This window comes from Falco rusticolus, chromosome 5, assembly GCF_015220075.1.
Source record: "Falco rusticolus isolate bFalRus1 chromosome 5, bFalRus1.pri, whole genome shotgun sequence".
In the NCBI taxonomy this organism is placed as follows: Eukaryota; Metazoa; Chordata; class Aves; order Falconiformes; family Falconidae; genus Falco; species Falco rusticolus.
In genome coordinates, this window is record NC_051191.1 from 64,562,216 (window position 1) to 64,577,851 (window position 15,636).

Genomic DNA, 15,636 nt, shown 5'->3' on the forward strand with positions numbered 1-15,636 from the left:
ATGTGCGGTGGGCAGAACATTATGGGGAAAGCAACATCGTTACTTCCAGTATAGTGCCAGTGCACAAAAGACTTCACTTTTCAGAGCTGTCAGCCTGTCATTTTCATGAACTCCACTACATGCAGTGAATTATTTCTTTTCTGCCCCCAGACAAAGACTATGCAGTCAATTCCTATGTTTTCTGACTAACATTCTTTTATCTGTTCTTGTCTGAAAATTAAATCTATGATTTTCACTTTTGAAACTTGCATTCCATAGAATTTGGAAGAGAGCATAGTTCCTCAGACTGTGTTCATTTCTCAGCAGTGATGTGACATTTAAACTTGTTTTAAAAATAAAAGAAAGGAAGAAAAGAGTGTCAGACTCAGTCCAATCACTTTCTTGTTCCATCTATGCACCTTTCCTTTCTATTTGTAGGCACTCATCTTCTCTGGGCTGTTGAGCCTGCAGGTGGAGAGTGCTGTGCTGCTGTAGGATGATGTAATGGCTCCTGGGTTAGAAAGCTGTCTCCTGAAGCTGTGCTGGCACTTACCATCCCAGGTGTTTTAACATGAAACTGCAAAAGCTTATCTTAAATATGGGCAGTTTGCTGATACCTTGGGGCACTTGACATGATAATCCCTGTCAGGCAGCACAGGGAAAATACTGGGTAGCCTATGTGCTTCTGAATGTGTCAGTCTTGCTGCCGCTATTTAGCATTTATGATTTCTTCTAAGTTTTCTTCATGTATGGTGGGCTCATTTTCAGTACTAATATAGAAACTCCTGTACAGAACGTGAATTTCTTCAGTGCAGCTCCTTCTAGCCTGTTGTCTTGCACTCCAGTTTTGGAGGTACACTCAATTCATTATCCTTTATCACTTTTTAGGCAAAAAGTACTTGTGCTGGTAGAACTTTTTTTTTTTTTTAACTGGGACTTTATTTTCATCCGCTCAGATGCGACAGAGCTGTTTATACTAACAGAGAGAAAGCATGCAATAAGCTAACACTGAAATAATTGCTAATTGCATCCCAGTGGCTCTACCAAGAGATGGCCACAAACCGTATGTTTTGTTAGGTCTGCAGTATTTTCTAGCCAAGAAAATTACTCACTTGTTTAAAAAGAAAAAAAAAAGTTTACATTTGTGAGATGTGGCTTGTACTGCACTAGCAGTGCAAATGCTGTAGGTCAAAGATTTTAAAATTGAGACAAAGAAAGAAGAAAACCTGTATATTTATGATAGCACACATTATTTTAACTTTTACAAGGCACTGTAAAAGTTAAATACATGTGTGTATTTGGCAATAATACCACTGGTGGAGTTCTGTTACTAACTAGATAAAAACAGAGAAGATAGATGGTCTTTTGATGGAGGCACAAAATGAAGAATTTATCTACTTTTAACTGACCCCAGGGGCCAGTACCTGTAGGACAGACATTTGTTATGTGCTTTATAATACACAGGTTATCCATCTTTCTTTAAAGGTGGAAAATGCAAATGTGGCCAAGTTTAATTTACATAGCATTCAACTAAACTTAAAAAATCAAGTAACAGATTATGGTGAGGTGGAAACCAGCATGAAATTGAAACAAAGCTTTTCAGGACAACTTTCTATCGATATACGGACACTTAAATTTCTGAATAGGGACCCACTGAGTGTTTCAAAATCGTATAGACAGTTGAGGTATTCAAATCTGACTGAAATCTGTAGAAATGAGGTTCCTGTACTGCTGCTTGCTTTTGAAAGTCCTCCTGGGTTCTGTGTATTTGACTCACTGTTTTGGAAATCTAGTTCTCAACTGCATTTGTGTTGCCTGTTTCCTAGAATAGAGATGGAATGAGGGTCCTCCAGGAATGACGGGGGATGCTCCCATGGGCAGAGGAATGGTGGGTCTGAGAGACTTCCTAAGAAAGCATCTGTGTCTTGAACCACAGCTTGGCAGATCTGCTGGCTGTAGTAGGGCCCTAGGAATTAAAAAAAAAAAAAAAAAAAAAAAAAGGCAAACTGCTGAGGGGAGGGGTGAGGGTTAGCTATGTAGAGATTAGGGAACTCAAAAACCTTTGAAATTCCAGACCACACAGCCAGCAAATGAGATTCTTGATTTTGCTTATCATTTAAGGTGTAATGTCTATGTTGTTATGCAGTGGGTAGTCATAATTTTAAATGCAGTGATGAGCCTGTGAGGAGTTGGTCTAGTTTTGAAGAGGCTTGCTTCTTTCAGAGAAGATTAAAATCACTTCATATCCTGTTTTCATTTTGCTCTTCCATGGAATGCTTTGTCTAAGAAGCTTTCTTCTTTTTTTGCAGTCCTCATTCCATCCCAGATCGCCTGCGGATCAGAGTGAACAGGATTAATTTACAAGAGTATGAGGGGCTACACTACGACAAGGAAAAACTCCGAGAAGCTTGTAAGTTGGAAGGAGCCATGCTGTAGCTGCTTTTGGTAGAACATTCTGTACAAATCTTGCATTAACAAACAAACAAACAAACAAACAAAAAACACCACCACCACACGAGAACAACAAATAACCACCCAATTACAGGGCCAGGCATAGATTTTGAATGAGTCTTACAGAGTGTATGTTCATCTATCTGTGTATATGCACATACATATTCTTTCTATATAAACACTCTTTCTGCAAAGATCATATGTACAGAATTCACCTGTTTTCTTAACAATGCTTTCTGCAAGTTGATTTTATTTACTGTAAAATAAGTGGGGTTTACACCTGTTGGTGTTTTTCTTTTATTCATGTATTTCCATTGGTTCTGCTCGGTTTCTACTAGTGTATGAAACTATTCCAGACTTTATGATTAACATCAAATTTGAAACTGAGTGGGGGACCATGATAAGTTTCGTATTGAGAGTGTGCTCTGACCTTGTGCATGGTTCTTGCACAGGTGTGTTTATCTTGGGGAAAAAAATCTGACTTCCACAGTCCCTTATTCTTTAACAGTCTTCAGCTTTCCACATAAGAGAATAATCACTGTTTTGTTTCCTCTTGTAATAGTTTAATTGCCACATTCAGGGGTAAGTCAAAAGCAGATAGTGGTTGCTTTGGCAACATTGATGATAATCCACACTTAAAAATGGAGTTCCTTTCCTTGGTGACACACGGAGTCATTAATCAATGAGGGACATGGCTGCTTGTGATAGCAGTTTAATAGTCTTGTTCGTGCATCTGGCTCATTATTCATATTAAATTACAAGCATGACTGTTTGTTGTGCAACAAAGCTTCAGCGCCCTCTCTAATACAGAGCGCTCTGGTAATTACAGGATGACAATCCTTTTAATTGGTTTGCTTATCTTACTGTTGGAAGATAGTTAAACTGTTTCACTCTCACTCCTCTAGTCCCACCCCTCCTTATTCTCCCAGTTCACCAGCTTGCCTTCCAGCAAAAGAACTGAAATGGCTTAAATTTTAATATAGGTCCTGACAGCCTTTTTCTGAAGTTTCTGTTAGTGGATTTTGGTCATAGTGAAAGTGATCAAAGCCTTCATCACTGGACGAGAAGACTTTTAACAAGATGAGGATTATGGCTCACTGGAAAAAAAACTTGCTTCAAGTTTAAATTGAATTTGATCTTGAGTAGACTTCAGGCCATACTGAACCCACATTTATCTAAATCTGTTAGAAACAGTCTGGTTCATTTTATGGTTCTTCCTATGGTTTCCCATCTGAGGAGAACTATCCTTGTCTATCCTCACCATGGACGTAGATTTTGTGTGTATTTAGTATATATTATGCAGCCCTTAAGAGCCATTTATGTGTTCTGACACAAAATATATTTCTTACATTGTTGTCACTGCAGTTGCAAACACGTATTTGTTATTTGCGACCTGTAAAATACCATAATGATAATGTTATAAAAGATGCTGGAAAACGATCTAGCACCTCTGAGATTTGGTTTTAGATTTCACACACATTTGGTCACTTGCTGGATACGTGCTTAAGATGTTTTAATTCAAAAAGTAGATGTTTATCCATCAAGAGTTAAAATGATTGCTTTTGGGCATTGGCAGGGCATTTGCAGTAAGACCATTTTGTCTGTCTTCCAAGTTAGTGCATGGCTAGGTTGGTAATATAACACAGATGGACTGGAGTATTTTCCTCAAACATTTTTCATGAAGTTGTTTTTCCTATCTGTCCTCCTTTAGCTGTGTCAGTAATGCTTGTGCATTACTGTTTTTACATAAAAATATGAGAAAGCATATAATATCCTCATGAACCTAAAATAAATCAGGAAAGATACCTCACTTTACTCTTTGCAGTTATTAGGAATGTCTTGCGTAAGGACATATAACTTACAGCATACACAGCCTACTTCTCTAGACATACAACAGAACTATCTGCTATGAGAATTGTCCAGCCTTTAGTTTTCAGGACTCTGATTCTGATTTCAGGACTTCTGGATGATTCTGATTACATGAAGAAAATTATGTACAGGAAGAGAAGTGCTCTTTAAACAGTCTGAAACCAAACTGTATTAAATATTCTACCCAGCAACTTGATTTCTGTGAAGTAAGAAATGGAAAATCCCTCTGGTTCACTGATGGCAGAGTTTTCTTGTGACTTACTGCAAGGTGCTTGCCTCTCTTCTGGAAATGGAGTCATAGCCAGTAATCAAGCTCTACTAGAGGACTACATAATTTAAGTTTTTATAAGGAAGGGAGTTGGAAAATCACATAAATCTTCCTTTTAAGAGGAGCAGATAGCCTTTTAAATTGCATTTCTGACATAGCTAGTTGGATACATTTCAAATGGTTTTCCATGGATTGGTGCCTGCCTGGCTCTATCATATGCTAAATGCTTATATGAAATAAGCATGCTATCTGTGTCCTCATCAGCAAATGATTTCACGGAGCATTGCTACTGAAAGTTACTAGACTAAAGGGGGAGGAGGGAAGTGCTGAGGGAGAAGCAACTTCTTTCTTTACCAAACAAAGTAATTGTGGTGGGGAGTGGAAATAAATACATTTCTGTGGCAAGTGAATAACAGAAACTGTCAGTCTGAATTTAAAATTTAAATGCAGATAATGTTTGTGCACTAGCAAAATACAAGAGCACTTGTATTGGGCCTTGTTTCTACAAGAGCTGTTACTGTATGTGGTGTTTTCTTCCTTCAGCACAACTGTAGCTCTTGGGTACGTGAATGTCTCACTAGATGCTTGCAAGAGGCTCAGTTTACATATCTGTCCAGGCTTTGGCAGATTATGTATATATTAACTCCAGAATAGTATTCTTAATCTGTTCCCTGCCCACAAGGATTAAAAGCACTTTTAACTTCCTCAATAGCTGGAAAGTGAAACCAAAATTTCACAGCAATCTGAACAGGAAAAGGAACCCAGTTAAGAACAAGTTATCCTTGAAGGAAAAATAGCAAAGAAGCTATTATGGTTTTTGCCTGTTGCACGTCTCTGTAACAGAGTTTTGAAAGCTCTGACATCAGTGTAATAATCTGGATTGTTTTAACTGACAGTAAATACATTTCACTGCCCTTGTTTGCTTGAAATACTGATTTGATTCTATCAACTATTTCACCTAAAAGTGCACTTCCCGATACATAACAGCTTGTCATACAAAATGTTCCATGAAGATTAATCTTCACTCTGCTGGAGGTAGACACCTCATTTTGAAAGCCTCCTGAGCAATTAAAGAATGTCATATTGTCCTGTGAAGGGCATGACTGTTCTTTAGCCCATTCTCCTTCTGTTGCTTTCTACTTTTCTTGTCACTGCTGCTGGCATTTAACCAAGATGCTGTTTCTGAATTGTCTGTTTCTTCCCTCTGCATGCTCCTTCTGTTCTCCTTCATTCTTTCTTCTGTCAGTGTCTCAGTATTGTCTGTGGGATGATTGATGATGGTACAGAGGACACTTATTGATCCTTCAGTGGGGAGGGGTGAAGGCTTCCATGCGCTCCTTTAAGAACAGGATATATGTTGGCATTTTAGTTATGATGTAATGTTCTTTGCTGCAAATGTGGTTGTCTTCTCTAACACATCCCTATACACACCCCAAGAACTTGTCAGCCTAGTCACCAGCTTCACCACCTTCTGCCCAACATGATAGCTGTACATTACATGACCATAACCAATACTATCATATTCAAAAAGTCAGTTGGACTGATGTTTCTAGATGGACAGAACTTAATTCTGTCTCTCTTGCCTGCATATCTTCTGTACCCTCTGAATTCCCGTTATTGCAGGGCAGTGTGATCTAAAGCAGCATTGTGGGGAAACAACTGAGTTATTTCTAAAATAGCAAAATCTTTCTGTTTGACACCCTGTTTTCCCCTTTCCAGTGTTACTAAGAAATTTCTGACAATGGAGGTATACACAGAAACCAATGATGTTAACAAATATAAAATAAAATACCCAACCATAAACTAGTTAGTGACCAAGTGATCTTCAACCCTTCTTAGTCTTTCCTGACAGCACTGCGATAGATTTGTACCATGGAGATGGAGTGGTGAATAGCTCACCTTCAGCTGTAACAGTCCATATTGTGTTTTTTAATAGAATAAATCAGCTCTTATTGCCCTTAACTTGTCGTTTTCTATGCACTACCCATGGAGAACAATCTTGGTTTGCTTGATACCACTAAGATTAAGGAGAAATCATACCTGACTCGCAGTGGTGGCAGTATCAGAAATAACTCTGAGCTCTCTAATGGCTCCAGGTCTCTCACACTGTCTTTTACATAGAGGCAGCTCTTCCTTCTGTCCTCTTGAATACTGTAGCTTCCTCATACCAGTGATGCACTTACCACAGTTTGAGAACCCTTGATCTGTGGAATGTATTCTGACTCTTTAAAGCTCAGGGATATGGTAGGTGGGGTTAATTTGGAGACTATTCTTATGTATAGCTACATAAGAAAAGGTCAATACTGATGACTTGGTATTTACATCCTGAATATCCATAATGTAAAGGGCAGAGGACAGCAGAGTACCTCCTTCTAGGTGGTATGATGAGGGAAACCTGAATTTTAGCAGATGGAATCAGTACAAGGGAGATTGGCTGCTGAAGAAAATGTATTCATGCTGGGAAGTGACTTTGATCTGGACAGATTTAGGTGAGCTGAGTTGGGTACCTACAAGACTTCTCTTCCATCCTGTAAAGGAAACACTAATGACCATTTATTTGTCAGGAGGTCTTTTAGGGGACGTGGTGGCTTATCTGTAGATGCTCTGTAAAAGGCAGCATTATGTACAGACTGTCTATTAAATTTCACTCTGCTTAAAAGTCACTGCTTTGCTTTGTTTTCTCAGTATGTGTTGTGTAGATGTTAGCTAATACATGCATATCTGTCACAGTGATTTAGGAAGATCTGAAAATGGGATGGCTGAATGGGTTGCTTAAAGTCACCCAGCAAGACAAAATCAGGAAGGTTGGAAGTCAGTAGTGAGTTAAATATTGGGAACTCCATTGCCAGTGAACTCCCAGATTTTCATACTGGTGTATACAGATACAAACCACTGATAAATGTTTGTAACTTCAACAGAAATGACAAAAACAAACAGGAAGTTTCCAAAGGCATTGCTTATGTCAAAGGGAATATCTCTTTTTGCCTTCTGATGGATGAGACCTTGCGGGCTTTGTCCAGACAGCACAGTGAATTACACTTCTCGCTTTGACTGACACCAATACCCACATGTGCAAAGATTAGAAAGACACAGGAGTCCAACAGAACAAACAGGATGCGGTTGGATAATTAAAGGCTATAGTACAATGCATACAGACAGATGCTTAAACAGGCAGTTTTAATCTTGGCTTTTTCTAACTTCGAGTTCTTGATTTTGTAGTCATAGTAATATTTATTTAACAGGGTATGTCATTGCCTGGGTTTGGGGAAAGGAGTAAATCCAAACCATTGAAACTTCATATCACTGAGCTATAGAATCAGAGAATGGTTTGGGTGGGAAGTTAAAGATCGTCTACTTCCAACTCCTCTGCCATGGGCAGGGACATCTTCCAATAAATTATGTTGCGTAAAGCCCCTAACCTTGAACTCATCCAGAGATGGGACATCCACAGCTTCTCTGGGCAACCTGTTTCAGTGTCTCACCACCCTCATTGTGAAGAATTTTTTCCTTATCTAAATCTACCCTCACTTGACACCATGTGGGGCATATCTACATTCAACACAGCTCTCTACCTTTTGAGCTAGTGGGGGCAACTGTCACCTGTAAGTTTGTCATCTCCTTTAAACTAGAAGAGATGAACAGTATTCCAAATTGAAATAAACATGTTTACCCTAGAGGACTGGGAAGACACAAGACTATTAAGTTCCATTCCAGACTTTCCAGAAAATCATGCTATAGTTTGTTTTTCTGGTATAGACTTTTCTGTCCATATTCTACTTTTGTCATTTCCTTTTTTCTTTTTTTTTCCCTTTCTTTTCTGATTTGATTTCCTCTTACCTTTTCAGTCCTGTTTGACCCCTTCAGCTATCTCATCCCACACACATCCTTCATGCCTGTCTTAGTCTGTTTCTGCAGATCTCTCAGCTGAGATTCCTGTTCTTTTTCTTAAGCAGAAGTCCTTATTCATTGTTCAGCCAGACCTCTTCTTTCAGCTCTTAGTCCCGATACCCATTCTCTGCCAGTTTCAGTTCTGAGCTCTTTGTAGTTTTCTTTCTATAACCTGTTCCTTTTTGTGTGGTGTTTGGGACAACTTCTTTCTTCATTTACTTGGACCACTTCTTCCTTTTTGTGGCAGGGTATTGGAGAAGCCACTGAGAGCCTGGAGGGGATGACTGCCTTCTCAGATGTGATCTGGTTTAGTCTGTGTTTTATCTCCTGACATGTGAGGATTTTCAAAGTAGACCACTAGTGTTAAGAAAACTAGCAACTAAGGAGGCTTAGGTTTTGTCAGTATAATAAACAAAAGGGATCTGAAGAAGCACATGGCTTAGATTTGTGTGGTAAGAAAATCCTTTTGTACAAACTCAGTTGTATTAAAACCATACTGGGAAAGCCAAACCTCTTAATATAAATGTCTGAATATTTTAGAATTCTGTCCCAAGAATTTACTTGGTCCTTTATGTTTTTAATACCAGTGGAAACCCCTCAGGAAAATGACATTCTTATAAATCTTTAGTAGTGAGGATCCTTTATTTGCTACATTAAACATTTACAGCCCGATATCTAATCTTCCAGGTCCCCTGAGGTATGTCAGACTCAGAATGAGTTTTCCTGGCATTCACATCTACCTTAATGAGCTGTCTTAAGGCTGTTTTGTTTGGGATTTGAGTGGGTTAATCATGGTGTTTAGATCACAGATTGAATCCTTTCATAACAATAAATGGGGAAGTTAATTGAATTTTATTTTTTCTTCATGGTGCCACGTGCAGTATATTCTGGCTTCTATTTGTGTCCTCAATACTATTAAAGAATTCACTAGCTTTAGGTATTCAGCATAATGGGCAGTTAATAGGTAGAAGATTTAGTCATCGTTTATAAATTCCACAGCTAATTTCCTGGGGACTTTGGAAATCACTACTAATCTGGCAGTTAATTAGAGCATCATGCTAGCTATACTGCTGCATCTACCAAACCCTCCTCCCACTGATGCTTGATTTTGGTTAGTGTTGCTGGGAACAAAAAGCTTTCTGCAGTACTGGTTCAGAATATGAAGCAGCTGTCTGCCTGTCTCATCTCTGGGGGTTCTTGCACTGCTGCTCATCTCCACAATGTTAGAGGTTGTATCTGCAGCTCACTGGACAAAGTCCTTTGTACTCCCTGAATGATGAAAAGAAACTGGGGGCTGGATGCAAGCGGCCAGAAGAGCAGGCGCCTTGGGAGAAAAATGTCTGGCACTTGAATGCTGTGGCTTGGCTCATGATCTGAGACTATCCCTTCGTTTTTGGCATATTCCCATGTGTGGATATACCCATATATTCACAGGAGTGGGCAGTGTGTGGGTGAATGGGAAAATTGCTCTGCAGTGCCTGTGCTTTTAATATAAGCCTTTGTCTTTCCATCTCTTGTCTGGCCTATCTAGTAACCACTGTCCCCCACAGCACTTTTCTGTCCACATCCCCATCCACACGGAGCTGTTCAGAACAGGTAGAAGCCCTTTATTCCTGGATGAAAATGTCCACAATGATAGTGAATGCCATGTGTGTTAACTTCATGCCTTTAATTAATCTGTCATAACAACTCATTTTGCCCCTACTGCACAGCATTGCCCTATATTTGGAATGAGCAACAACCCCATAGTTTTAACCCCATTCTTAATCATTATGGATTTCCTTTGTTTTCAAACAGCATCTATTGTTGAAGCACTTTGAATATCTTGGCTGTGTGGTGCATTGTGCGTTTTTACTGCAGTTTATGATAAAAATGAGGGCTGGAAATATTTTCTTTTCTGAAAGCCAAATGGGTCTTGCAAAAAAACCTAAACAAAACCAACAAAAAAACCCACAAAAAATCCCAAACAAAAAAAACCCTTTAGCAGGCAACACTTTGGCATATACTGTAGTGTTATCCAGTAATGACTTCAAAGGTTTTTCAAAGGAGCGTGAACCATGTGGAATGGAGCCATTTTGAGACTCCCCTCTTGCACCTTATCCCTTAGCTAGCCTTTGACCCTAAAAGCCATAGGTCATGCTAATTCAGGATTTCCAGGGAGGAAAAGCTTCACATTTCTTTTTAAGGATGAAGTCACCCAACCCAGAACTCCAGAATTGTCAAGAATAGGTGGGACATAATTTAATTAAATCTATGAATCATAATTGACTTCTTCCCTTTTTACATGAGGCCCATCAATGTCACTGCTAAGTTATATATTATGTGTTACTGTTTTCATTTTGGACATTTGGGTGGATTTTTTTAGAATTCCAAATGCTCTGTAGGTCCTTCTCCTTTGTTCTGTCAGGAATGGTGATAGTTAAAATTTCAGTTCTGTTAGCTGTGCTGTTTCAGCAGGTCAAAGCTTTGGTCCCCGTTGAGTGCATATACACCTCTATGAAGAAAGGGATTTGACGGAAGAGGCAAAATCTGTGGTGACAGTTTCTGAGCCAGTGGTGTAGCTCCCTAGTGCTCTGTAGCTATTGGAGGTGTGGCTGTGTCTGCTGCAATTCGCTTTTTAGTGCTATAAATGAATTTAACAAACACTTCTTTTGGTAAGGACTGCAGAGGGATCTGCTGAATTGAAACTAGATAGCCATTAAGTACTCTCTACAAAGAGCTTAAGGGTCTCCTGTCAGAGCAGGTTAAGCTATAATAAACGCTAAGCAAAGAGAATCAGTCTGTAACCCAGAGCATCGGCGCGTGTAAAGCGAACCGTGTGACTGACCCTCCTTTTGGCCACTTGTCTCTCAGTCTCTGTTCTGTAATGAAAAATCCTGGGAGGTCGCAGTGAGTGCTGTTGCCTTTTGGCCTTTCTGAAAATGCAGAGGCGGTTTGGCATCACTCTTGGGTGTCAGTGTTGCTTGGGGAGGTGTGCGAGCTCTTCCCTTCTTCCCTAGTCTTCTTGCTTATCCCTTCTTTATGTTCTTGTTTCTCCTTCCAGCTTTTTTCCCCTGTTTCTGCTTTACCCGGGTTCATAGCTCTTCTGCTGTTCAGATTGCTTTCCGAGTGTGATGCTGGCAGCATTGCTGATGTGTCCCCAGCACCCTGTGCGGGCCTCTGAGGCCTGTTAACGACTGTGACTGCCATCGGTGCTCCCCTGCTCTCCTCTCTGAAACCACTGAGTTTCTCTCTGGGCTTTGAGCCTTGCTGGGCCACAAAAACATGAGCCATGTTCACCATTATCTTTTAGCGCTGTCTTGTTCTCTTATCAGAATGGAGAGCTTCTCAGTGGATAAATATCTCTCCCTTTTAATCAACTTCTTCTGAATGGCAGGAGGGGCTGCAGCACAGTTGTTTTTCCTATTTATCTCGGAAATGTCAGTAACTTTATATTGCTGCTTGTTACCCAGTTACCAAAATTGTTTATGAGTTGATATTCTGCTCTCTTTCTGGAATATTCCATCTGAGGACTTAAATATCTTTCCTGCTGCTCCTCTACTTTTTTGAGCCATTGTTTGAGTAAAGACCCTCCAGGGTGAAAAAAGAACTTCATTCAGTGATTCAGTTTTAGAAAAGCAGGTACTCAAGTGTTTTCACTTGTTTTCTTATTATTTAATGAGATCTTAGTAGGTAGCTCTCTGGGTACCTTCCTGTAGACTCACGTATAACTTTTTTTTCTTTTTTTGTTCTTTTTGTTGGTTTGTTTTGGATATTTTTTTGGCTATAGTAGCAGATCGGCTGTGGAAACCGAAACCCCCTGTTATTAAAAACACTGCCCTCATCTGAGGGCATTTTTTGCTGTATTTTTAAAATTATCTTTTTCTCTTTTTTTTCCCCTGTGAGAAAATATGGAGAGGTTGTGTCAGTTTTGTGCGTAGATGGAATAATGTCTGGTTTGATTTGAAAGCAGCGTTACCTCTAACATTATGCAGGACTTTTTTCTCTGAAAACAGGCTGTGACTTTCATTACTTTAAATCATTTTTGTACACTTTCAGGAGTTCTGAAAATGAAATATCACTCTCATTTCAATGTATGAGAGTACGCCCCTAAACACTTGCCCTGGGGTATGTTCCTTTCTTTGTAGTTAATAATTGATGTTAACATCAGACAATGAAGTACGCAATGTGACTGAATCTTTTTAGCTTTGATAATTATAAATGGATGAAACGAATGATAAATAATATGTTCCTGTTTTTAAATAGCTGTTAAGATTTAGAGAATAGAAAGCTTTTGTGAGGACATTTAAAATAAAGTCCAAAGTATATTGCAAGTCTTCTATAAGTTCAAGAGACTTCAGTTAAAGACGCTTTTCTTTATTTTTCAGCCATTCCCTTAGGAATTATAGTTGTACGAGGAGACTGTGACTTGGAGACCTGTCGTATGTACATTGACCGTCTACAAGAGGTGAGTTTTTTGTGAATTTAGGTATCACGTATTAATCTATATTATGCTGCTTTCAGTTCTGAGTGCAGAGGTCTAATAGTTGCAACAACCCTAAGTTAAGAGCACTGCAATTTGCCTACCACTGACAAGAAACTTTAGAGTAATGATATGATAATAAAAGCAGGAGTGACGCTGAAAAATATTTTCTAAACAGGAAATGGAAAGTCATATGGATCCCTTTTAAGTGATAACAGAGTTGATATGTATGGGTGTATTTACTTTCCCTTGAATTGGATTGGAATACCAGGACTTTCCATATACCTCGCTGGAATTGCATAAATTATTGATGAGAAAGTGTGTTATGTAAGGATAAACATTGTGGTTTTCAAGTGGGTCTAATTATGCAAATGTTATTCTCTAATGGACCAATCTGAGACACCAATAAACAGTACAAATATCAACTAGAAATTTCGAAATACACAGAAATATATGCTCATGCAACTAATAATAATGTTGCTCTTATTGTCTTGAACACCTTGCCTCATGAGAGTTCACTCTACAATAAAGTCTGGGAAATGGAGACTCCAAATGCCCCATTACCTGAATAATTTTCATTGCATAAGTCTTTGATGATAAAACTAATGGATCTTCATTCATATACTGTCTCTGACTTTATTTAATCTTTTACTTATGTCTTTCAACAACATTTACAAGTGTGAGGACATTAACGTAGGTTTCTAAATAGGTAGTCCAATTTACATAGGAGCTGTGAACCCTCTGATCAATTTTGGGAGCCACTGACTTCCCTGTGGTTTTGGAACTGCACTTGCAGCCTGAATGGGCCTTAGTATCTCACCACAGACTTCCACTTCTTTTGCTTTTCAGTCAGGATCCCCTTCATCAAATGCAGTTCTGAACATTCAGACTTAAGGTGTGGCTATTATCAGACATAAAGCCATGTTGTAAGGTGATGCATATTTAAAGTATCCGGTGATAGAAAATTACAATAAAATAATTGTGATGGTGTTCTTAGCAGTTTACAAATGCAATCTCATACTGAGCTCAGGCAACTTAATGGCTTGTATTGGGAGGCAAGTAGTTGTACAGCCCTGGAGGAAGCACAGCTAGAAGTTCTGGTTGAGTTTACCTATAGTGGTTGTAGAGGAACTGTGTTTCTCCAGCCTTTTGCAGGGTTTGTACTACTTTTTTGTGTGTTTGATGTGGCTCAGACCCGTTTGCTGGGAATGGAGGCGCCAAGGTTTTCTGCACTCTGCCAACCTGCATGCCAGCTGGCGAGCTGTGGTTTGTAGACCAGGCTTTGTGGTAGGCTATGTCATGAGCTATAAAACTATTTGACAAAACGTCTATTAAAATAAATTAGATTCCTGAACCCTGCTAAATACCAGGGTATTTATCAGGACATGATCTCCCTGCCATGAGGCTGTCTTAAACCAGGCAGAACTGCCAGTGATTTTCTTTAGTGCATTATTACTCAGAAATAGTTGGGGAAAAAATAATTATAGATTTGTCATCTTTTCTTTCATTTTGTTGCTGATACTCTAAATTTAGATAGTTTTCATGCAACAAATAAGTCTGTGATATATAAAGATTCATTAACATAATTTCTATATTTTTAAAACTTTTTCTGTTGACAAAATGCACGCAAATTTAAACTTTAAGTGACCTTTCCATGACTATTCAGTGGTGTTTGTTTCATATGCTTAAAACCAGCGAGAAATACCTGTAAAATTGTTTGTGTTTGCGTAACCACTTCAGACAGTAGAACTGCAAGCAACTCTTGTTGGTGTAATTTTATTTTCATCATCACTGTGTCTTTCATCCTCCTGCTAGGACCTACAGTCAGTAACTTCTACTACACAGAGAGTTCATTACCAGGTAAGATAAGCTTTCCTTTTAATATCAGAACAAAAAGAGGCTTAACAATGTGGACTGCACTCTTTGAATCTGAATCCAGGGGTTTTTTTTGTTAGATACCTGTATGTTAGGTGAATTTCTGATTATCATTTACCCTCAAATGTCAGAGGTTCATTCTGCTTTCTCTCAGACAATCCTTTTCCTTGCAAACCTTATGGAATCATCTTTAAAATCAGCGCAGCACAATGATGTGAGCGGTATTGTAATAGCAGTGCCTTGCATATTGAAGTGAATGAGAGAATATATCCTATAGGAAAAATGACAAAAGTAAAATTGTTTCTCTGTCTGAGAAACTGAGCAATAACACGTTATATTGCATAGCTGTACTAATAGTCTTTCACCACCAGTCATCTACTTTTAGTTTAACATAATCTTCAGAGTAGGGTTTTTTTAATCCATCTTGGGTAAAGATGTGTCTTTTACATGGGACAAATGTATTCTAGTTCTAAGTGGCTAGTTTTTAAAATTGGTCTCTGTGCATTTTACAACTTTATTCTACAATTTATGTAATGCCAGAACTTGCCTTTACAGTTGGAAGTTCTGTTCAAGAATCCATATTTCTCTCAGTAAGATATTGCACTGCACAGTGCCTAGATTGGGAGCAAACTAACGCAGACTAACTCTACTGACTCTTGAGCTGATCTGGCGTTATTAGCACAGAGACTTGACACAAAAACTTGGTCAGCTGACCCAGCACAAGTTTGCACAGTGTTGGTAGCCTTTTCCTAGATTTAACAATGTGAGTCTTGGGATCAGCAGGAGTGAGTTCACTGAGAAAGTGATTGGAGATCCAGCTAACAGGAACCATTTGCGGCAAAAC

The 15,636-nt window shown here is 38.9% G+C and overlaps 1 protein-coding gene across 7 annotated transcripts in view; it reads left to right on the top strand.

Annotated features, from left to right (window-relative positions):
- Positions 1–15,636, top strand: part of DGKI (diacylglycerol kinase iota) — a 233,878-nt gene that overhangs the window by 148,677 nt on the left and 69,565 nt on the right. For all 7 annotated transcript variants that reach the window (XM_037389986.1, XM_037389987.1, XM_037389988.1 and 4 more), the window contains 3 exons: positions 2,289–2,389; positions 12,823–12,902; positions 14,733–14,777. In XM_037389986.1, the coding sequence (XP_037245883.1) occupies positions 2,289–2,389; positions 12,823–12,902; positions 14,733–14,777 (226 nt within the window). The remainder of the gene's footprint in view (positions 1–2,288; positions 2,390–12,822; positions 12,903–14,732; positions 14,778–15,636) is intronic.